At 43.5% G+C, this 25365-nt stretch overlaps 1 protein-coding gene across 2 annotated transcripts in view; it reads left to right on the plus strand.

Annotated features, from left to right (window-relative positions):
- Positions 1–25365, plus strand: part of LOC118391446 (ankycorbin-like) — a 64622-nt gene that overhangs the window by 19384 nt on the left and 19873 nt on the right. For both annotated transcript variants that reach the window (XM_052458165.1, XM_052458166.1), the window contains exons 3-7: positions 2597–2727; positions 6248–6336; positions 10223–10287; positions 13547–13604; positions 14560–14630. In XM_052458165.1, coding sequence (XP_052314125.1) covers positions 2597–2727; positions 6248–6336; positions 10223–10287; positions 13547–13604; positions 14560–14630 — 414 coding nt within the window. The remainder of the gene's footprint in view (positions 1–2596; positions 2728–6247; positions 6337–10222; positions 10288–13546; positions 13605–14559; positions 14631–25365) is intronic.

Raw genomic sequence — 25365 nt, forward strand, 5'->3', positions numbered from 1 at the left:
ATACAGATCCCGATATTGACGCACTAAACCATTCACACCAAGTTCGATGCGTTTTTCCCTCCACTTTTCCGAACAATTTGCATAAGGTCACCAACGTTTCTACGGTTATTCTCTGTGGCAATTCGTTGTTCAAAGTGGATGGATGCAGTAATGAGAGAAATCATATACTACTGGAAAAATAATATGCAGCTGAGAAGATTAGAATATGGGCTATGCATCCTATAGGATGAATCATGAAAGGAGCTTGGATACGTTTCAGTCTGTTGCACCCCATTTAATAAGAGAAGAAATTCAAAACTGGCTCCTGTCATCATTCCTAGCACATATGCAGACAAGACACCGCTACATCAATGTAGCCTATCATATACACTGCAGAGAAAAGTTGATATTCAACGAGTGTACAAAAGATTAGGAACATTGAGTTGCACCCCCTTTTGCCCTCAGACCAGCCGCAATTAGTCAGAGCATGGACTCTACAAGGTGCCGAAAACGTTCCCCAGGGATGCTGGTCCATGTCAACTCCAATGCTTCCCACAGTTGTGTCAAGTTGGCAGGATGTCCTTAAAGTGGTGGACCATTCTTGACACACCATTCCCCCATGCAAAGGCACTTCAATATTTTGGCTTGCCAATTCAGCCTCTGAATTAGACACAAAATCCACGTCTCATTTGTCTCAGAGCTTCTGTATACGTCTGATATACCATTTCTGTCAGCCAATCGGCACTCAGGGCTCGAACGTCCCAGTTTATAACATACTCTATACCAGACCGTATACTAATGGATTAGCTGCTGGTGCATCAAACAAATGTTGGAAAGAGGAGGAGATGTAGACAGATTAAGTTAGCAAATAAATAGCTTATAATCATTAGTAAACACTCCCGCTATTAGGTCAAGTTTATCTACATGTTAATACATTTTATTTTTTTATGTAGGCTTATTTAAACAGTTGACTTATTTTATTTCCATGGGGCTCTTTATCCGTAACCGTCAGTTACACAGTTATTCAATACCCATCACAGCCCTAACCCTCTGCTCTTTCTGCAGCTCATCTCTGCATACCTGAGTTTACAGGCCCCTTCCTCACATGGCAGTGTAGAGATGGTAGAACTAACAACATAGCTTAACTTTGAAATCGTGTAGGAAAGGACACCATGGAATAGCATCTCCTACCATTCATATACTTTAAAACCTCTTGGCCTTGTGAAATGTGTCTCATAGAAATCTTGACTTATGATGACACTTCTATTGAAGGATTATGGCCCTAAAAGAAACTGAATTGATGCGAGCTACCAGACCAGACAGTTGATTTCAAAGCAGCACATACAGGTGCACCATCCTGATTTGACCCTGCTTCTCACAGCAGGAAAATAATCTTGCAGCAACAGGAAACAGACATTATTATGTGGACTATTACATTTTTGTAGGTGTTGGGGCAAATCAAGTCATTAGGGCAAATGTTTAGATTTTGCATTTCCTACTGTGCAGGAAAATTCTATGTGACAAATGAGTGATCAAATAAAGATGTCAGATCTGTAAAGCTCAGTACATGCGTCATGCACCTTACTTTCCCTCCTCCTTTCTCTCTCTCTCTCTGTGTGTGTGTGGAGAGAATAGATACTCTTTCCCCCCGGTTCATAACTCTTCTCTTTCAGACTGAGCCTCCCATCATCCTAACAGTTAAGCCAGTGCCTTAACCCTACGAATAGATGGAAGTGAATGGGTGCATGGCTGCTATAATCAAGCCTGTGTGTATGAGCATGCCAGGCAGGGTAGGACAGAGTCAGTGAGAGTCAGTGAAGCCAGCCCGTCACCTCAAGAAGGAACACACAGCCCTCACTATAAGGTCAGGCTGGAGCCCTGTATGTCTTGACAGTCAATCAGGGTTGCAAATGTGGGAAATTCGTTGTGAAAATGGACTGCAACTGAGTTTAGGACATTAGTCATTTTCGGTGCATTTCAACCGTTCATGGGCTCCGGTGAAATTCTTGCCCATGTAAATCTCTGCAGAGAAGCTTTCATTTGAGGCATTGATTTCATGGTTTAGGTGCAAGGGGATGCTGGCTTCCTTAGGCATTGTTTTATCACAGAAATACGATCCAATGGTTTTAGGTGAGAAAGCAAAGTACAGGCTAAGCGTTTCGAACTGAATGACTGTCGTGTCATGACTGGCCACGGTCTTCAAGGTTGAAAATATGTTGAAAGTGAAACAATCTTCTGTTGATGGTGTTGAAACAGAGGTCTGGTTCAGCATGCCTGATTCCTATATGCCATAATGAAACGTGTTTTCCTCAGGTTATGTAATGGGAAGCTCCCTACTTAAGGATTAAGCCTAAATGGGATAATCACCCTCTAGACTTGAGGTTACCAGAGAGACATGGCTGGCCGCGTTCACAGGCTGAATTGCGTTAGGTTCACGGTGGAGTAAAACCAACAAACAGCTATGACGTCTTTCATATTTTATGCTAATTGTCTACAACAGGTAAGGAAGGGGCTGTGGTTTTCGTCACACCAGGTTTGAACAGTAATGATTCAGTAATAGATATATTCAACTGTGAATAAGAAGCATGTGATGTTTTATATCTCTCTCTCTCCTCAGGCCCATGAATGGAGCAAAAATGATGAGCGCCTCATGGCAGCTGTGGAACATGGGGAGGTAGAGAAGGTGACCTCCCTCCTCACCAAGAAAGGAGCCAGCGCGTTCAAACTGGACAGTGAGGGCAAGTCAGCGTGAGTATCAAGGGTTGACGACAGGGTTTGGTCAGACACAGATTAGAAACAGGGAATTGGGACCGCTTAGGATGTGTGTTGTGCAAACTGAATTGAGGGACAATGTGGAATAGCAGTATAGTAATGTTTATTGTTAAAATCAATCACATTTCTGCTCATCTTCCCTGAAACATCTAACATTCCAATATTGATACCTTTTGAGTGCAGCAATGCAGCAACAGTACTTAGATATTCCCTCAAAGTTCTATAATGACACATCTACAATAGTTGATAGTGATAGAATTGCCCCCAGGCAAATGTTCAGATCGATAAGCCATAGTCCCTGTCACTATTGGAGATGCTACTGAACTGAACTACCCTAGATACAGTATCTTGAGATGACTTCAGTTGAAAAAGGACTCAGTCATGTGGAGTTAGATTCGTTTGAGATTTTATCATGGTTAGAGACCTGTGATGGTCAATGGCCTTTCATTGATAGCCTATAAGATAGCCTATAAAACAAATATACAATTCCCATAATGAAAATTAATTACTTAAAAATCATACAATGTGATTTTCTGGATTTTTGTTTTAGATTCCGCCTCTCACAGTTGAAGTGTACCTATGATAAAAAATTATAGACCGCTACAACCCTTGTAAGTAGGAAACACTGCCGATTTTGCAGGTTATCAAATACTTGTTCTCCCTACTGTAGTTGTACATGCTCGCAGTACACGTTCTGGTAATCAGTCTTGTGAATGTTGACCTGTTTAAAGGTCTTACTCACATCGGCTGTGGGGGGTGTGATCACACAATCGTCCAGAATAGCTGGTGCTCTCATGCATGTTTCAGTGTTATTTCCCTCGAAGCAAGCATAGAAGTAGTTTTGCTCATCTGGTAGACTAGTGTCACTGGTTATCTCTTGGGTGTGCTCTTGGGTGTGCTTCCCTTGGTAGTCTGTAATTGTTTGCAAGCCCTGCCACATCCGCCGAGCTTCGGAGCCGGTGTAGTACGATTCGATCTTAGTCCTGTATTGATGGTTCGTCAGAGGGCATTGTAGGATTTCTTATAAGGTTCCAGGTTAAAGTCTAGCTCTTTGAAAGTGGCAGCTCTAGCCTTTAGCTCAGTGCGGATGTTGCCTGTAATACATTGCTTCTGGTTGGAGTATATATGTACGGTCACTGTGGGGACGACATCATCAATGCACTTATTGATGAAGCCAATGACTGATGTGGTTAGCTCCTCAATGCCATCGGAAGAGTCCCGGAACATATTCCAGTCTGTGCTAGCAAAACAGTCCTGTAGCTTAGCATCTGCTTCGTCTGACCACTTTTTTATTGACCGAGTCACTGGTACTTCCTACTATAATTTTTGCTTGTAAGCAGGAATCAGGAGGATATAATTGTCGCCAGATTTGCCAAATGGAGGGCGAGGGAGAGCTTTGTACTCATCTCCGTGCGTGGAGTAAAGGTGGTCTAGAGTTTTTTCCCTCTGGTTGCACATTTAACCTCTCTGGGATATGTGGGATGGTAGCGTCCCACTTGGCCAAAATCCAGAGAAAATGCAGAGCGCCAAATTCAAATAAATTCCCATAAAAATTAAATCACACATGTAAGATACCAAATTAAAGCTACACGTGTTGTGAATCCAGCCAACATATCAGATTTAAAAAAGGATTTTCGGCGAAAGCAAACAATGCTATTATCTGAGCATAGCACCATAGTAAATGAAAGAGAGAACATTTCAACCCTGCAGGCGTGACACAAAACGCAGAAATAAAAATATAAATCATGCCTTTGACGAGGTTCTTCTGTTGGCACTCCAATATGTCCCACAAACATTACAAATGGTCCTTTTGTTCGATTAATTCCATCCATATATATCCAAAATGTTCATTTATTTGGCGCGTTTGATCCAGAAAAACACCGGTTCCAACTTGCGCAACGTGATGACAGAATATCTCAAAAGTTACCTGTAAACTTTGCCAAAACATTTCAAACTACTTTTGTAATACAACTTTAGGTATTTTTAAAAAGTAAATAATCTATAAAATTGAAGACGGGATGATCTGTGTTCAATACAGGAAGAAAACAAACTCAAGCATGCTTTCTGATCTTGCACCTCTATCAAACAGTACACATGAAGTGACACTTTTTCAAGATGGCCGTACTTCATTACACAAAGGAATAACCTCAACCAATTTCTAAATACTGGTGACATCCAGTGGAAGCGGTAGGAACTGCAAGCAAGTCCCTTAGAAATCTGGATTCCCAATGAAACCTCATTGAAAACAGGGTGACCTAAAAAAAAAAATCTGAATGGTTTGTCCTCGGGGTTTCGCCTGCTACATAAGTTCTGATATACTCACAGACATGATTCAAACAGGGTTTGAAACTTCAGAGGGTTTTCGATCCAAATATACTAATGATATGCATATCTTATCTTCTGGGGATGAGTAGCAGACAGTTGAAATTGGGCATGCTTTTCATCCAAAATTCCAAATGCTGCCCCCTATCCTAGAGAAGTTAACATGCTGATAGAAATGAGGTAAAGCAGATTACAATTTCCCTGCATGGACCTTGCAATTGATGTACTTGAGGAAGTGTAATTGGTGTTGAAATGTGGGCTATCTGAGGAAGCTGTTGTAGAAAACAGAATTACCCCTGAAAGTTATCGGCCTGTGCCAGGCATATCAAACATGTTCGTCAGGCAAGTGTGTTTTAAATTGCTTTCCATTCTGAGGGGAATACATTTCACGAGAAAGGTCAATGAAATAGTCGAAACACTTGCTTTTCTCAGTATTCCTATATTAGATCATCTCTGTTCATTAAATAAGTGACAACAACTATTTGGAAGAAATGGTTTTGCTTTCTCTTCCAAATCTGTTATGCTGTTTCCTGTTTCAATGTAGTGATAAGTGGTAATTGCTCTGTCTTCAACTTCTTCAGTGGAGGGGTCCTACGTGTAACCCAGCTGCCTGTGTTAGCTCTGTGTGTGTGTTAGCTCTGTGAGTCTGCGTGATGGCCTAGAGAGCAATGCTCATTGATCCACAACAGTGCACTAACCCTGTTCTAACAACACATGTGAAAGGCAAAGCTCAGAACATAATCAGTACATTGGCGCATGCTGAATAAACTCATTCTTTAGCACAGAATTCAATAGTCCCCACACTACTTAACATTGTCTTGATGTTTCCACCTTAATTAAAGAAGCAGATCTAGCCAGTGAAAATTATATTCATTTTCTTTTTATAGAAGGAATTTTAGGGATTTCTTTTTTCAGATTTGATAATATAATAATAATATATGCCATTTAGCAGACGCTTTTATCCAAAGCGACTTACAGTCATGTGTGCATACATTCTACGTATGGGTGGTCCCGGGGATCGAACCCACTACCCTGGCGTTACAAGCGCCATGCTCTACCAACTGAGCTACAGAAGGACTGTACTTTCTCTTTATTCATCCAATGACCTGTTGAATCTCCCTTGTATTAGACTGATCATGTTGTTGCTCTGTGCTGTCTCTCTCTCCCCATACAGTCTCCATGTGGCTGCCACCCGTGGTCAAACTGAATGTCTGGCAGTCATGCTGGCCCATGGAGCAGACACATCTGTCATAGACGCCTCAGGTTAGTGGACTACAAACCTGGTACTGTGCCTGCCCAACAATGAATCAAAAGGCCACCCAGACTATTTGCATTGACCCCCCCCCCCCACCCCATTTATTTTTAAACTGCTGCTGCTTGCTGTTTATCATCTATGCATAGTCACTTTACCCCAACCTGCATGTACAAATGACCTCGACTAACCTGTACCCCCACACATTTACTTTGTACCGGTAGCCCCTGTATATAGCCTCATTATTGTTATTTTATTGTGTTACTTTTTATAATTTTTGGTTTATTTGGTAAATATTTTTTTAGCTGCATTTCTTGAACTGCATTGTTGGTTAAGGGCTTTTGAGTAAGCATTTCACTGTAAGGTGGACACCTGTTTTATTCGGCACATGTATTTGATTTGAGATCCAGATTAATATTTGAAGGGAGAGCTACTTACATAACGTGAGTCTATCCTGAACATTCCCTGTCGAACTAATCTGCCCAAAAACTTTTCTCAAGAATGATTTTACTAATAGTTGTTACATATGACTGCTAGTGGATACAGATATGACTGCTAGTGGATACAGATATGACTGCTAGTGGATACAGATATGACTGCTAGTGGATACAGATATGACTGCTAGTGGTTACAGATATGACTGCTAGTGGTTACAGATATGACTGCTAGTGGTTACAGATATGACTGCTAGTGGTTACAGATATGACTGCTAGTGGTTACAGATATGACTGCTAGTGGTTACAGATATGACTGCTAGTGGTTACAGATATGACTGCTAATGGTTATATACATGACTGCTGGTGGTTACAGATACGACTGCTAGTAGTTACATATATTACTGCTAGTGGTTATATACATGACTGCTGGTGGTTACAGATATGACTGCCTGGGGTTATAGATATGACTGCTAGTAGTTACAGATTACAGATATGACTGCTAGTGGTTACAGATATGACTGCTAGTGGTTACAGATATGACTGCTAGTGTTTACAGACATGACTGCTAGTGGTTACAGATATGACTGCTAGTGGTTACAGATATGACTGCTAGTGGTTACAGACATGACTGCTAGTGGTTACAGATATGACTGCTAGTGGTTACAGATATGACTGCTAGTGGTTACAGATATGACTGCTAGTGGTTACAGATATGACTGCTAGTGGTTACAGATATGACTGCTAGTGGTTATAGACATGACTGCTAGTGGTTATAGACATGACTGCTAGTGGTTATAGACATGACTGCTAGTGGTTATAGACATGACTGCTGGTGGTTACAGATATGACTGCTTGTGGTTACATATATGACTGCTATTGGTTACATATATGACTGCTAGTGGTTACAGAGATGACTGCTAGTGGTTACAGATATGACTGCTAGGTGTTATAGATATGACTGCAAGTGGTTGCAGACATGACTGATAGTGGTTACAGACATGACTGATAGGGGTTGCAGTTATGACTGCTAGTGGTTAGAGGCTAGTGGTTACATATATGGTTACATATGACTGATATGGTTACATATTTATCTGCTAGTGGTTACATATATGACTGCTAGTGGTTACATATATGACTGCTAGTGGTTACAGACATGACTGATAGTGGTTACAGACATGACTGATAGTGGTTGTAGATGGGACTGCTAGTGATTATAGATATGACTGCTAGTGGTTAGAGGCTAGTGGTTACATATATGACTGCTAGTGGTTACATATATGACTGCTAGTGGTTACAGACATGACTGCTAGTGGTTACAGACATGACTGATAGTGGTTACAGACATGACTGATAGTGGTTGCAGATATTTATTTTATTTCATTTTACCTTTATTTAACTAGGCAAGTCAGTTAAAAACACATTATTTAACTGCTAGTGGTTACAGATATGACTGCCAGTACTTACAGACATGACTGATAGTGGTTGCAGATATTTATTTTATTTCATTTTTCCTTTATTTAACCAGGCAAGTCAGTTAAAAACAAATTATTATTTAACTGCTATTGGTTACAGACATGACTGCTAGTGGTTGCAGATATGATTGCTAGTGATTATAGATATGTCTGCAAGTGGTTACATATGATTGCTAGTGGTTACCGATATGATTGCTAGTGGTTACAGACATGACTGCTAGTGGTTACAGACATGACTGCTAGTGGTTACAGACATGACTGCTAGTGGTTGAGATATGACTGCTAGTGGTTGAGATATGACTGCTAGTGGTTGAGATATGACTGCTAGTGGTTGAGATATGACTGCTAGTGGTTACAGACATGACTGATAGTGTTTACAGACATATAATCGCACTCCACACCTGGATATAACCTGCCTAAATGACTACCGACCCATAGCACTCACATCTGTAGCCATGAATAGCTTTGAAAGGATTGTCAGGGCTGACATCAACACCGTTATCCCAGAAACCCTAGACCCACCCCAATTTGCATGCCGCCCTAACAGATCTACAGATGATGCAATCTATATTGCGCTCCACACTGCTCTTTCTCACCTGGACAAAAGGAACACCCATGTGAGAATGCTGTTCATTGACTACAGCTCAGCGTTCAACACCATGGTGCCCACGAAGCTCATCACTAAGCTAAGGACTCTGGGACTGAACACCTCCCTCTGCAACTGGATCCTGGACTTCCTGACGGGCCACCCTCAGGTGGTAAGAATAGGCAACAACACGTCTGCCACGCTGATCCTCAACACTGGGGCCCCTCAGGGGTGTGTACTTAGTCCCCTCCTGTATTCCCTGTTCACCCACGACTGCGTGGCTGAAACCGACTCCAACGGCATTATTAAGTTTACTGATGACACAACAATGGTAGGCCTGATCACCGACAACGATGAGACTGCCTATAGGGAGGAGGTCAGAGAACTATCAGTGTGGTGCCAGGACAAAAACCTCTCCCTCAATGTGAGCAAGACAAAGGAGCTGATCATGGACGACAGGAAAAGGCGGGCCGAACAGGCCCCCATTAACATTGACAGGGCTGTAGTGGACCGGGTCGAGAGTTTCAAGTTCCTTGCTGTCCACATCACCAACGAACTATCATGGTCCAAACATACCAAGACAGTCGTGAAGAGGGCATGACAAAACATTTTCCCCCTCAGGAGACTGAAAAGATTTGGCATGGGCCCACAGATCCTCAAAAGTTTCTACAGCAGCACCATCGAAAGCATCCTGACCAGTTGCATTACTGCCTGGTTATGCAACTGCTCGGCATCTGGCCTTAAGGCGCTACAGAAAGTAGTGCGAACGGCCCAGTACATCACTGGGGCCAATCTTCCTGCCATCCAGGACCTATATAATAGGAAATGTCAGAGGAAAGCCCATAAAATTGTCAGACTCCAGTCAACCAACTTATAGACTTTTTTTCTGCTACCGCACGCCAAGCAGTACCGGAACATGCAGTCTAGGACCAAAAGGCTCCTCAACAGGTTCTAACCCCAAACCATTAGACGGTTGAAAAATTCATAGAAATCGCCACCGGACAATTTACCTTGACACTCCCCCCCTCTTGTACACTTCTGCTACTCGCTGTTTGTTTGTTACCTATGCATGGGCACTTCGCCCCTACCTACCTGTACAGATTACCTCAACCAGCCTGTACCCCCGCACACTGACTCGGTACCGGTGCCCCTGTATATAGCCTCATTATTGTTATTCTTATTTTGTTACTTTTTTTCATTGCTTTTTATTTTAGCCTACTTGGTATATATTTTCTTCTTCTTGAACGCCACTGTTGGTTTAAGGGCTTGTAAGTAAGCATTTCATGTTAAGGTCTACACTTGTTGTATTCAGCGCATGTGGCAAATAAAGTTAGATTTGATTTGTACTTGGGAGTTGAATGCAATGAAAAAATGTCTTACCTGGATGTATTTTTCTCCTCAGGTCTTAGTGCTTTACACCTCGCTGCCAAAAACAACCATCAGGAGTGTGCCAAAAAGCTTATACAGGTAAGATGGAGCTACTGAATGAATGAAACTGCAAACATAAATGGTGACCAATAACTCACTCACTGACTGTATCGGATGAAGCCATTGATTTGTTCTTGGGTAGTTCATTATCACCCTTATTGATGGGTGATTTCTATGCCGGAGAGCTAAAACAGTTGTGCTTGTTGTTGAATCACAATTTAAAAATGCACTCTGACCAATGTGAAGATGAGTTCACTGACTGACTGTAACACAACTTGTGATGGGAGGCATGTGATATCTGTCTGTGTTCTGCCTGGTGATCCTCCTGTCTATCCTCCTGTCTATCCTAATGTATCTGCTGATCTAACACGTGAACCCCTCTCTATCTTCCACACAACCCTGATATGACCTCAGTTTAGCCATACATAAAATAACACTATAAAAGGCTTCTGCAGGAGCAATATTTATAGCTTGTGGAAAACAGTACAGTACAGTACAGTGGACAGCTGGTTCAAGTCCTATTGTAGTTCAGGTATTTTTGTGTAGTTCAGATATTAAGAACACATTATCTGTGCATGAACTGTTGTTAGTTAGTATTATTCAGTATGTCATAACTGTGGTACAGTGAGGGTAAAAAGTATTTTATCCCCTGCTGATTTTGTACGTTTGCCCAGTGACAAAGAAATTATCCGTCTATAATTGTAATGGTAGGTTTATTTGAACAGTGACAGAGAGAATAACAACAAAGAATTCCAGAAAAACGCATGTCAAAAATGTTATTCTTTGATTTGCATTTTAATGAAGGAAATAAGGATTTGACCCCTCTGCAAAACATGACTTAGTACTTGGTGGCAAACCCCTTGTTGGCAATCAGAGGTCAGATGTTTCTTGTAGTTGGCCACCAGGTTTGCACACATCTCAGGAGGGATTTTGTCCCACTCCTCTTTGCAGATCTTCTCCAAGTCATTAAGGTTTTGAGGCTGACGTTTGGCAACTCGAACCTTCAGCTCCCTCCACAGATTTTCTATGGGATTAAAGTCTGGAGACTGGCTAGGCCACTCCAGGACCTTAATGTGCTTCTTCTTGAGCCACTCCTTTGTTACCTTGGCCGTGTGTTTTGTGTCATTGTCATGCTGGAATACCCATCCACGACCCATTTTCAATGCCCTGGCTGAGGGAAGGAGGGTCTCACCCAAGATTTGACGGTACATGGCCCCGTCCATAGTCCCGTTGATGCGGTGAAGTTGTCCTGTCCCCTTAGCAGAAAAACACCCCCAAAGCATAATGTTACCACCTCCATGTTTGACGGTGGGGATGGTGTTCTTGGGGTCATAGGTAGCATTCCTCCTCCTCCAAACACAGCGAGTTGAGTTGATGCCAAAGAGCTCCATTTTGGTGTCATCTGACCACAACACTTTCACCCAGTTGTCCTCTTGAATCATTCCGATGTTCATTGGCAAACTTCAAACGGGCATGTATATGAGCTTTTTTGAGCCTGGGGACCTTGCGGACGCTGCAGGATTTAAGTCCTTCACGGCGTAGTGTGTTTGTAACGGCTTTCTAACGTTGAAGGAGAGTCGGACCAAAATGCAGCGTTGTTAGTTCGATACATCTTTAATAAAGAAAAAAAACACTAACAATACAAAAACAACAAACGGAATGTGAAAACCTATACAGCCTATCTGGTGACTACAAACACATAGACAGGAACAATCACCCACGACATACTCAGAATATGGCTGCCTAAATATGGTTCCAAATCAGAGACAACGATAATCACCTGACTCTGATTGAGAACCGCCTCAGGCAGCCATAGACTATGCTAGACACCCCACAAAAACCCCATGACAAAAACGCACCACAATAACCCATGTCACCCCCTGGCCTGACCAAATAAATGAAGAAAAACATACATACTTCAACCAGGGCGTGACAGAACCCCCCCTAAGGTGGGAGACTCCGGCAGCGCAGGAGAGGAGAAAGGCTCTGGCAGCGCTAAACAGGCGGGATGCACTGAAGGCCTGGTGCGGGGAGCTGCCACCGGAGGACTGGTGTGTGGAGGTGGCACTGGATAGACCGGACCGTGCAGGCGCACTAGAGCTCTTGAGCACCGAGCCTGCCCAACCTTACCTGGCTCGATGCCCACTCTAGCCCGGCCAATACGAAGAGCTGGTATCGCACCGGGCTATGCACCCGCATTGGAGACACCGTGCGCTCCATAGCATAACACGGTGCCTGCCCGGTCTCTTTAGCCCCCCGGTAAGCACAGGAAGTTTGCGCAGGTCTCCTACCTGGCGTAGCCATACTCCCTGTGAGCCCCCCCAATACATTTTTGGGGCTGACTCTCAGGCTTCCATCCGCGTCGCCGTGCTGTCTCTTCAAACCAGCGCATCTCCGCTTTCGCTGCCTCCAGTTCTTCTTTGGGGCGTCGATATTCACCAGGCTGTGCCCAGGGTCCTTTTCCGTCCAATATCTCCTCCCAAGTCCAGAAGTCCTGTGATCGCTGCTCCTCACGATAAACAGGGGGAGTTGTCTCAGGTCTGAACCCTGACTCTGCCACACTCTCCCTGAGCCCCTTCCCAATACATTTTTGAGGCTGACTTTCGGGCTTCCTTGCCAACCGTGTTCCCTCGTATCGTCGGCTCCTCCGGCTGCCTCTGCTCTCCTAAGTGCCTCCACCTCCACCACGCGATTTCTTCCAGCCAGTATCTCCTCCCAAGTGTAACAACCCTTGCCATCCAAAACGTCTTCCCATGTCCATTCCTCCTTTCGCTGCTTCTGCTGTCGCTGCTGTCGCTGCCTGTCACCACGCTGCTTGGTCCGGGTGTAGTGGGTGATTCTGTAATCCATGTGTTCGTGGACTTTTTTCCCTCACTGTACATGAAATTCAAAGCTTTGGTGTAGCAATTATGTACTAAAGCTATTTTTGTGATTGATATGTAGCCTATTTTCAGTGGGTTAATTTTATGTCTATCTATGCTGAGATTCAGACCATTTTCTGATCAGTTGGGAAGCTGGAGTCCGATGTAATACATATCCTTCCCTCTCTGGTCATACCTGTCAAATGAATGGCCAGCTAAGCCATTGCCCATACAGATTGACTTGACACACTGTCGGAAATCTGATGCAAGGACACTATCATTAACTCCAAATTAAAATGCATCTCAAAAACATCTGACATACTCTTAGCAAACACAGTTCATTAAGGCTCAGTCACATTTTTCAGATCAACCATCACAGTGATAAAGAAATAATATGGTCATATAGATGTTGACCTAAACCTGTGTTTTCCCACCAGAGTAAATGTGTGTTGGATACTCTGGACTGCTCAGGGAAGACAGCCCTTCACCACGCAGGTAAGACTTGGTTAGAAATAACTTAATGAGTGTTATACCTATGATTAAGGGCTCTATAATACCTACATAAAGGTATGAAAAGTTATGGCTGGGAAATTGTAATTTAGCCATTAATTAAAGATTCAACCTGAAATTACTTAAATTGACATCCATCAAACTAGGAGGATAATACGTCTCAATGATTCTTCTTCTTAGGCGCAAAGCAGCAGATAGCGTATCTACTAAGCACCTGATCCCCATTCCCCTCTTTCTGTTGCGGTCCTCCAGCTGCAACTATGACAGTACCAATCTATCTGACCATCCATCGCACCCTGCTGTACCTCAGCTAAAAGGCCTGCTGATGATTACCAAAGATTAGCTGCAGCTCTAACACCAGACTACCCATTATGTGTCTCCGTACAGTAGATGACAGGAATGTTTCTAAGCCTGGAGTGAACCATACATGTACTGTACTCTTGAATGGCTCAAAGAAGGACATCTTTCGCTGTACACTCACTGTGACACTAGTCAATGAATAGGCCACTTAGTTAGACAGATATTAGATACAGGAGTGCTGTTCCAGTTGTTAGTGTTTGTGAAATTGGAGGCATACTGGAGAGTTTCCTACCATTTTAGAGAGCTTTCAGCCGGCAGGGGATGCTTTTATCTTTGGATGAAAGACCTGGATCAAAGAGAACTGTATAAAGGACCATAGCAATTACACAGGAGACTCTCTATTGCCAGGTTCTGCCTAATTATCTCCAGGGTCCCAACTTCCAGCTATGAACAACTGTAGGATAATTCCACCATGTTGGACACAGTGGAGTTCTATTCAGGCAATGAACGGCTAGATAAGTAGTCATGCCGGGCTCCTGTGGGAGATCAAAATATGTTGTTTTGTATTAGTGCCATATATAACTCCATGGTAGACAAGGCATTTTAGGTGTTCAAATGATTATTTTATTTTCTCCCTCAGCTGCCAGTGGAAACATTGTGATTGTCCAAACCTTATGTGAGCGCAAGTGTCCAGTGAACGTCAGAGATATGGTATGTATGCCATTCAATCAGATACAGTCCAGTTCCCTCATTCAGTTCAAGTTATTGTTTGTATAGGGCTTCTTTGAAGGTCTTCAACTCAAACTAAAGAAATAGGGCAAATACTTCCACATAAATGCAGCATGCAGTACTATTGTTCTGGTTCTGCTGTGCCTTTAACATGACAAACAAACTAACATCCTCTGACTGACTGACTGTGCATGTCAGTGTGTGTTTCTTTGGTTGATGTCATGTTATTGTGGTGTTAACTGTGTGTGTGATGTGGGTTTGCTGTGTGTGAGAGGCATGCATTGCGTATTTGTGTTGTGGTAGCTGGGCTGCGTCCCCGACTAAAAAAAATCTTGGTTGACCGAGAGTTATCCTGTCTCTCGACCAATCGATTGGTTGAAATGTTTAAACTTATGTGTCTATATATAGACAGACACACCCTATGTGTTTGAATAAAATTGCCTACATATGCTTGTATGATGCTTTAAGCACACTGTTTGATTAAATAATTACACAAATGACTCAAGAAAGAGCCCAATGGTCACACTGTTTAAAAATATTACAGCGAATTACTGTGTGACTGGCGCACGTTGTCTCGCTCTCCTCCCTACTGCAGGGAAAAGGCAACACAGCACAGCAAGTGTATTGCGCTGTCCATGCTAAAGCTGCAACATCATTTCAGCCATTTAGTTTCTTATTTGTTTCTGACTGAAAAGTTCTGTTTCCGAAATCCCTATTTTTTTTTTTAGGAAAAACATTCCCTATTCCCTCAACCCTTGCTTTATTTACGTGAAACATGTTAACCATCGCATGTATGTGACCAATAGGGCCTGACATCAGTAAATAGATTATTACAAACTCTCAAAAACAGTAACACGTGACAGCAAAATGGATGCGGAGCATGTGAAAAATAAACTTGAAATGGGCAAATGTTTACTAGTTGCTCAGGAGGGAAAGTGGAAGTCAGATCTGTGGAAGACATTTGACTTAGTTGTGGAAACGACTGGAAATCAAGAAAAAAGGAGGGTATAGGAGCAAGCCTTGTGTGAGTATTATGTGTGCCAAACCCTGTTGGGGAGCCTTCTGCATGTACTCCTCCATGGCCTCTGTCTCAGCCACCAAGAGAGGGTAGACGCGGCTGTGCAGCGTCGCCGAGCCTTTTAGAAAGTCAATGGCACAGTCCCATGGGTGATGAGGAGGGAGACAGGTGGCTTGAGTCTTGGAGAAAACCTCCTGAAGATCCTGGTAAACCTCCGGGATGTCGGGCTGGAGGGCAACCACAGGATTCTCAACCGCAGAACAAGGGAAAACAGGTCTGGTGACCAGTTGGTTATTTCTGTCCTCAACCAGGAGATGGTGGGATCATGACGAAGGAGCCACGGGAGGCCGAGCAGGACTTTGTGCATTGGTGCGGTGACGATGAGGAAGGGAAGGCTCTCCTGGTGCATGGATCCCATGGTGAAGGTGAGTGGTGCTGTGACGTGGGTGATAATGCCGGATCCCACTGGTTGATTATCCAGAGAGAGGACCGGAAGAGGAGAGGAGAGTGGGTATGAGGAGAGTTTCATGAAGGAGACGTGGGCCTGGTCGATGAAGTTCCCTGCTGCACCGGAATCCACTAGAGCGGTAGACACAACACATGTGGGACACCCAACCAGTGAAATGGGAACCAGGAGCGGTCTTTCGGAAAATGATGATGACAGAGTACTGATGCCTTTCCTGGGAGTCGGATGATCAGATGACCGCCCCTCTGCTCTTATGGATCCGGGGCTGGGACGCACCGACCATCGCTGGAGTTGGTGCCCCTCCTTATCACTATATGTGCAGAGCCCCAGCTGTCTCCCATTCGACGCAGCTCTGCTGCAGGGAGGTGTGTGGACCCTATCTTCATGGATTCAGGCTCTCTCTCTGGATGGACAAAGGAGGGAGGTGAGCACTGGCGCTCCCGAAGAAGGTTATCTAGACGGTGGCCATCGCGATGACTGCATCCAAGGATGTCCTCCCGACACGCCAACTCCATCTGGACCACTTTGCGCAGCCCTCTCCGGAATAGATTTTACAATCTCGGTTGACCAACAGCCTATCGACCAAACAATCGACCAGCCGACTAAATGGGGTCAGTCCTAGTAGCAGCGAACTTGTGGTCTCCATTGGGGCGAGGTTGCATGTCTGTGGTTTCTTTCAGCTCTGTGTTGTTTTTCCTCCTCCTCTTTGGGATGTGTGAGGCCACATCCCTGCTGTTCAAGATGTCTCCCTCCCTCTCGCCAGCTTCACTGACCAACACTCCCAGCACACATTCATTGACATCTAAAAATGCCCATGTTTTTTCCCCAATTACATTAATTGCAGCACAGGGGTCTTATAAAGAGCTGTGAGGACTTTTATGTTTTTATTTTTTACAGTTATTCTGATCCAGTAATCTACAATGGAGATACATGTTTAATAATGTATAACTTGGTATTATGAACTGGGTGGTTTGAGCCCTGAATGCTGATTGGCTGACAGCCAGGGTATATTCAGACCATATACCACAGGTACGACAAAATATTTATTTTAACTTAACTGCTCTAATTAAGTTGGTAACCAGTTTATAATAGCAATTACGCACCTCGGGGGTTTGTGATATATGGCCAATATCCTCTTACAGCTACCCCCCTACTATTTTCAATTTCCGCCTGAAGACATACCCAAATCTAACTGCCTGTAGCTCAGGCCCATAACCAAGGATATGCATATTCTTGGTTTCATTGGAAAGAACAAACTCGGAAGTTTGTGTAAATGTGAAATGAATGTAGTAGAATATAACACGATAGATCTGGTTTAGATAATACAATGAAAAAAACATAAATTTCTTATTTTAATTGTTGTATCATCATCTTTAAAATGAACAAGACAAAACAAACATTCAGATAGGATGATGGGGACAATTTCAGTGAAAATCATTAGAGGGCAACAGTACCTGTGTAAAGTTTCAGAATGATAACTTCCAAAATGAGTGTGCTACATGACATTTATCATGAAGTCACCCAGGTGTCCCACACAAGTTGCCCAAATGTACCCAAGTGGCTTAATTGGTGAAGTTATACATTTTGAATGGAATAACTATATACAAAATACCAAAATGGTATTCTAACCCCCCCCCCCAAAAAAAAAATGGAGAAAAAACATGAAAAAAATATATATACATTTACAAAACAGCACTTTCAATATTTGGAAAGACCCTCGGTCCTCTGCACAATATTGTGCTGCTGATGCCAGGTGCCATAGCAGTCTCTTTCTGCTGTAAAGTAAAGGGTCACCAAGCATGTGGTGCAGGTGATGCAGAAATACATTTGGGCCGATGAACACCACTTGTGGCAGGAGCAGAAAGGACAGTGGTAGAGGGGCCAGAACATGGTGCAGTGGTGCTGTAGCCAGCAAGCACCTTGATGAGCAGGTCTCTGAAGGCTAGCTGTGAGATGGGGGGCTTTCCACAGCTCTTAGCCATTTCCTTGTTTAGGATGAATTTCATCGTCTTTCATCGTCTTATGGAGAACATTGTAATAGCCTATCAGCGCATCTGACAGGTCCACACCTCCCATGCTCTTGTTGTAGTCCTTTATTGCAGTTGGAATAGGGACATTTTTGCGGTCCATGCCTCAGTAGCGCTGAGACAACAGGTGTCTGGCTGGATGAACCAGCTTCAGTAGGTGATGGACACCTTGTCACTGGGGGCTCCCATTCGGAGTCAGTGTCACTGTGAAAGAAAATGTTCAGTTAGAATAGTTTCACATATGAGCCCTGTATCAACAGGTATAATAAACAGATATATATAGAGTACAGGGAACATAAGGTTGAATATATTATTATAGACCTGCTAGATCTACTGTCTCGTTTATATTATGACAGACCAGCTAGATCTGTCTTTTATATTATGACATTTCAGCTAGATCTACTGTCTCCATTTCACTTCGGCCATTGTTGTGGGCCTGCCCTCCCCCCAACAGCCTCAAATAGGCTATTTCATGTGGGGGTGGGGTGGGATTGAGCGGCAGACACACGCATATCAGCCATGCTCCCTCTAATCCACAATATGTGTATATATACACACACACAAACATAGGCTATGGGTCATACACATACATTTAAACATAGGCCATGGGTCATACACATACATACAAACATACCCCCACCCACAATGTATAGCCAATGTGTACTTTACACATTTCATTAAATTTGTATATATTGCGACTAAATTTTTTTAAAATCACAAATAATATTTTATATTATTAATTTCAAACCACGGCATTAGCATGAGAAGAACTTACCAGTCCAAAACGATATCCTCCCCGTTCAAAAAATATTCCTCCATTTGGGAATCAAAGCTATGCTAGCTAAATGAATCGTCCTCCAACAATCTTTCTCACTTTCCCGATCAATTTCTTCTAAAATTGTGTGTACATCTGTATATCTAGACATAGATTTAGCTTTCCCTGACTTAGTCGCCATACTGATACAGCTGAAGATGCGCTTTACCAAAATAGTGCTGTGCGTAACATGCGTGGCTTCTTCCAGTATGAATCTTCAATGGCGAATGACCCTCTTTACGCCGGAGTTTACTACATGGGTTGGTCTTCCAACACATAACCATTACATATTGCCGTTTGCCTCAGCTTATTGGCTATCGACCAAGCTAGATTTCAAGACGATCAGTGGTCATTGGGTTAAAATACAGTCAATCAACGAAACAGCGGTCATATCATTGGTGCACAATGATGTCATTACTTGTTGTCTGCAAATCGCTTTCTTTCAGTCAATACGTCCCACGAAATGACCCATCATGTTTGGTTGTGTTACAAACAACCAGTTGATTGCAATGAAACCAAACATGACTGGATAAAGTCACGTTTAGTGTGTGTATTTACAGCCACAGTCAAAAATTTAATGAGACGGAATTCACGACACAAGCGGTTCACAAATTATTTTGTGTTAGGCTATAAAAATGGAATTTATCAAACAAAAGACCATTCATTGTGTAACAATGAGCATTGGGATTGCAAACAGAGGAAGATCGTCAAAGGTACAAATGTATTTTATTGCAATTTGTGATTTTGTTGCGCCTGTGCTGGTTGAAATCGTTTTCTTTTATGGGGCTCTGTCCTCAGATAATCGCATTGTATTCTTTCGCAGTAAATCCTTTTTTAAATCTGACAACTCAGTTGGATTAGCAAGATTCTAGGCTTTCAAAACATGTGAGACACTTGTATTTTCATGAATGTTTAATATGACTAGTTATTTCGGTGCGCAGAGAGGATATTCCATGGCTAAGGGCTGTGTCCAGGCACTCCGCGTTGCGGCATGCATAAGAAAACATCCTTAGCCTTGTTATATTGGCCATATACCACACCCCCTCTGGCCTTATTGCTTAAATAACCAATACAGCACATTCAGAACCTCTGATTAAACTCTGCCATAGAGAATAATACTCTTCCTTTAGTGAGGGTTCGTGTTACATACAATCCTCAATACTTGATTGTTTTAAACGTTTCTCAAATCCTGCATTACAAAGTTTATAACACCTGAGGGAAAATTATACACACAACAAGATGGGAATTAGAAAACTATTTTGTTAACAAAGGAATCCATTTGGCGCAATCAAAGATGTTAGCTTTTGTTGCAGAAGTATAAGAATAAGCACTTGTGTGCTGTAATGTAGATGAAAAAACCCTCTCCAATCAATCTGTGGGTTCTTATCTATCCTCCCTGGTTCTAAAATAGCAATGAACACTGAACACTAACTGGGCTCTGGAGGGTCCTGAAAGGGAGTCACACACCAGTCAGAGCATTTAAGTCCATTGTTTTCTTGCCCCACTCAAAGCCGGACACGTCTTCATTACTGTGAGCTTGTTATCATGTCTGAATCCTCTAGATGGTAAACACACAAGATGACTGTGTTGTGTCTCTGTCAGAGAGCAATTGCTGCAATCAAAATTGTCTCTTTCAGAAACAATCAAGTGTAATGGTGTAGTGCGCCATAGTGTGATCTATCCATCAGATATAAATGGGCTTTGATGCCATCTGAACAGAGATACTTTCGCTGTGTGGGCAGAGCCTGCTGTTCAGACAGAGAAACAGTCGGGGCGGGAGATAGGGAGCAGTAGGTATCCTTGTTGAGAGGTTTTGTAACTTTACAGAGTATGACCACACTAGAAGGTGATGGAGACTGTCGTCAGCAAGGTCGGGTCAAAGAATGTAATTTGGCTGCATTTCACATTCAGTGGGATGAGCTGTAGCTTATGTACTGTGGACATGCACACACACACACACATACATTTGTTTTACTATCCTTGTGGGGACCAAACAATTTATTCTCATTCAAAATCCTACATACCCTAACCATAATGGGTTACTTCGGGATTTTGACAATTAAGCCCTTTATCTACTTCCCCATAGTCTGATGAACTATTGGATACCATTTGTAAGTCTCTGCGCCCAGTATGAAGGAAGTTAGAGGTAGTTTCGCGGGCCAAAGCAAACTAGTGTTAGCGCAATGACTGGCAGTTTTTGGTATCTACCAGCATGCTAGCAGTTACCATAGACTTCCAGTCATTGTGCTAATGCTAGTTAGAAACTTCCTTCAAACTGCACGCAGAGACATACAAATGGTATCCACTGGGTAAGTAGATAACGGGCTTAATTGACTAATTATCCCTTTAACCCGAACATTAACCCCTAAAGCTAACCATAGTTCTAACCCTAATTATAACCCAAACCCTAAACTCTGAGCCTAAAATAGCCTTTTTCCATGTGGACCAGCAAATTGTCCCCACAAAATGTCCTTGTCACACATAGAGTTCACGGTCTGGGAGGAGTGGATGTTTATAGTGTGGTTATCTGTAAACCATGTTCATGTCAACGTACCGATACAACACACAGAGACAGAAGTATCTCAGTATTATACAGGATGGTGATGAGGTGTAGTCACTCATGCCTTGCCTTTCACTTGCAAGTGGGACACATACATACATACATACAGTGTCTTCAGAAAGTATTCAGACCCCTTGACTTTTTCCACATTTTGTTACGTTACAGCCTTATTCTAAAATTGATTAAATTGTTTTTTTCCCCCCTCAATCTACACATAATACCCCATAACAAACACAGGTTTTTAGAAATGTTTGATCATTTATTAAAATAGAAAAACGGAAATATTACATTTACATAAGTATTCAGACCCTTTACTCAGCACTTTGTTGAAGCACCTTTGGTAGTGATTACAGCCTTGAGTCTTCTTCAGTATGACGCTACAAGCTTAGCACACCTGTATTTTGGGAGTTTCTCCCATTCTTCTCTGCAGGTCCTCTCAAGCTCTGTCAGGTTGGATGGGGAGTGTTGCTGCACATCTATTTTCAGGTCTCTTCAGAGATGTTCAATCTAGTCCATGTCCAGGCTCTGGCTGGGCCACTCAGACACTCAGAGACTTGTCCCGAAGCCACCCCTGTGTTGTCTTTGCTGTGTGCTAAGGTTCGTTGTCCTGTTGAAAAGTGAACCTTCTCCACAGTCTGAAGTCCTGAGTGCTCTGGAGAAGGTTTTCATCAAGGATCTCTCTGTACTGTGCTCCATTCATCTTTCACTTGATCCTGACTAGTCTCCCAGTCCCTGCTGCTGAAAAACACCCTCACAGCATGATGCTGCCACCAACATTCTTCACCGTAGGGATGGTGCCTGGTTTCCTCCAGATCTGGCGCTTGGCTTTCAGGCCAAATAGTTCAATATTTTTTTCATCAGACCAGAGAATCTTGTTTCTCATGGACTGAGTGTCTTTAGGTGCCTTTTGGCAAACTCCAAGCGGGCTGTCACATGCCTTTTATTGAGGAGTTGCTTCCGTCTGACCACTCTACCACAAAGGCCTGATAGGTGGAGTGCTGCAGAAATGGTTGTCCTTCTGGAAGGTTTTCCCTTCTCCACAGAGGAAGATGGGAAACCATCGGGTGACCATCGGGTTCTTGCTCACCTCCCTGATCAAATCCTTTCTCTCCCAACTGCTCAGTTTGGCCGGGCGGCCAGCTCTAAGAAGAGTCTTGGTGGTTCCAAACTTCTTCCATTTAAGAATGATCAGGCCACTGTATTCTTGGGGACCTTCAATGCTGCAGAAATGTTTTGGTACCCTTCCCCAGATCTGTGCCTCAAAACAGTTTTTGCTTTGTCATTATGGTGGGCTATTGTGTGTAAATTGCTGAGGATTATATATATATTTGAATCCATTTTAGAAAAAGTCTGTAACGTAACATAATGTGGAAAAAGTAAATGGGTCTGAATACTTTCCAAAGGCACTGTAATTAATGTAACATTGTGGCTTTGCTAGGACCCTGTACCCACTCCTTCATGATTAACCCTCTCCATCTCTCTGTGTCAGGCCAGACAACCTTAGCCACAGCTCTCTGTGTCAGGCCAGACAGCCTTAGCCACAGCTCTCTGTGTCAGGCCAGACAACCTTATCCACAGCTCTCTGTGTCAGGCCAGACAGCCTTAGCCACAGCTCTCTGTGTCAGGCCAGACAGCCTTAGCCACAGCTCTCTGTCAGGCCAGACAGCCTTAGCCACAGCTCTCTGTGGTGCACTGTGCTGAGTGCTGAGATTACACATGGCTTAAATGTCAGATTGTTACATAGGCTTCCTGGGCCCTGGCAGACAGCCTCTGCTCCGCTGGCCTCAATCACAGATGCCATCCTGTGGCTTTATTTAGGCATGAGGATCAGACCACCTATTTCTCATCCCCCCAGACTGCGAGAGTATGAAAACAGTCACGCTCTGCGGCTGCCAGAGCTTTGTTTTTTTTTGTCATATAAATCCTTAGAAACCCGCATAATAGCTGTGCCCTTTGTGATATATGTTAGTAGTGTACCATTAAGCAAGTCTGACACATTTCCAGTGGACTCTGACATATTTCTCATCCCCATTTAGATTCCCCAGGAGTGTCAAATGTCATATTTGTCACACCTGCACACAATGGCTAGTAATGTTTCCTCTTTCCTACCAAGGTTGATTTTGTCCCCTCTCACCTACAGACATACAAACACTTATTAAAACTGTACAGTGTGGTCTGAAAAGATTCCCATGTTATTTACCAAAGGTCATTCCAGTGAATAAGAATAAGGTTTGAGGTGTGGTCTGAACATAGTAAGCAACTTTTCCTTTTGATGACTGCTTATGTTGCGTCGATATGAGTCAAACTTTTATTCTAGTGTTCAAATTGACTACAAAGTGTACATAAGATAATTTTGGTCATAAATTCAGTATCGTCCAAAACGGAGATTTGCGTGATAATTCGTTTTTTTTAAATGTATGTCAGAATGAATGGTACCGTAGCAGTTTTCCTTGAGTTGGTTTTTATTTAAATCCTACCCAAATTCCCACAGATTGCAACACCCAACTAATCATCAGTTTGGAGCACAGCTGCACGCCACCCGTGTGACAATACAGAGGCGGATGCAAGATGCAAGCAACGATGGTTTAATGAATACAGTTTACAACAGCAACAGGACAGACAGACTGTACTCAGACGGAATCCGACCCAGGGACTAGGGCGCATCTTCCAATGATAGCGTGCTGAGAAATCCAGGGGAGTGTGTCCGGATGGGTAGGAAGGAGCACAGCAGATAATCCACACAAGAGCGGCGAGAGAAGAGCACAGACACACGACACAACCTCAGGGAAGTAACAACGATCTGACAACAAGAAACACTGGTTACAGAACATATAAAGGGAAGATAAGTGGTTCCAGCTGGCGCAGACAATCAGGCCGAGATTGGGAACCACGCCCACACAAACACGGGAGAGAGAGAGAAAAGAGAAAGAGAAAGAGACAGTGGATTCATGAACCGTGACAATACCCCCCTAGGAACGCCTCTTGGCGTTCCCAGGCGAATTTACCTGTCGATTGAAATCATCGATAAGGGAGTGATCCAGAATGTCCCTAGCAGGTACCCAACTTCTCTCCTCCGGGCCGTAACCCTCCCAGTCCACCAGGTACTGGAATCCAGCGTCCCCTCCTTCTAGAGTCCAAAATACAATTGACAGAAAAGGTGGGTTCCCCATCAACAAGTCGTGGCGGCGGGGGAACCGGGACCGGCGGGTTAATGCGTGCCTGAAACACAGGTTTTATTTTAGACACATGAAAGGTAGGATGAATTCTCCTATACGCCGGAGGAAGCTTGAGCCGGACCGCCACCGGACTAATGATCCTGGTGACTTTGAACGGGCCGATAAATTTGGGGGCAAGTTTGTTCGAAACGGATCGGAGTGGAATGTTCTTAGTAGAAAGCCACACTCTTTGGCCAACGACGTATACCGGAGGCTTCGACCGGTGGCGATCGGCCTTAGCCTTGGTGCGCGCCCCCACCCGGAGAAGAGTCTCACGGGCTCTGCTCCATGCGTGACGGCACCTCTGGATGAAAGCGTGAGCGGAAGGAACAGTGACCTCGGACTCCGTACTGGGAAAGATAGGTGGCTGGTAACCTAAACTACACTCAAACGGAGAGAGACCCGTAGCTGCCACTGGCAACGAATTGTGAGCGTACTCAACCATAGAGAGTTGTTGACTCCAGGAAGAGGGATTCTTAGAAACCAAACATCGCAACACTCTCTCCAAATCTTGGTTGGCCCTCTCCGTTTGACCGTTGCTCTGGGGATGAAACCCTGAAGACAGGCTGACACTCGCTCCCAGTAACCTACAAAACTCTTGCCAAAACTTGGACACA

Source organism: Oncorhynchus keta, chromosome 12, assembly GCF_023373465.1.
Source record: "Oncorhynchus keta strain PuntledgeMale-10-30-2019 chromosome 12, Oket_V2, whole genome shotgun sequence".
NCBI classification, from domain to species: domain Eukaryota; kingdom Metazoa; phylum Chordata; class Actinopteri; order Salmoniformes; family Salmonidae; genus Oncorhynchus; species Oncorhynchus keta.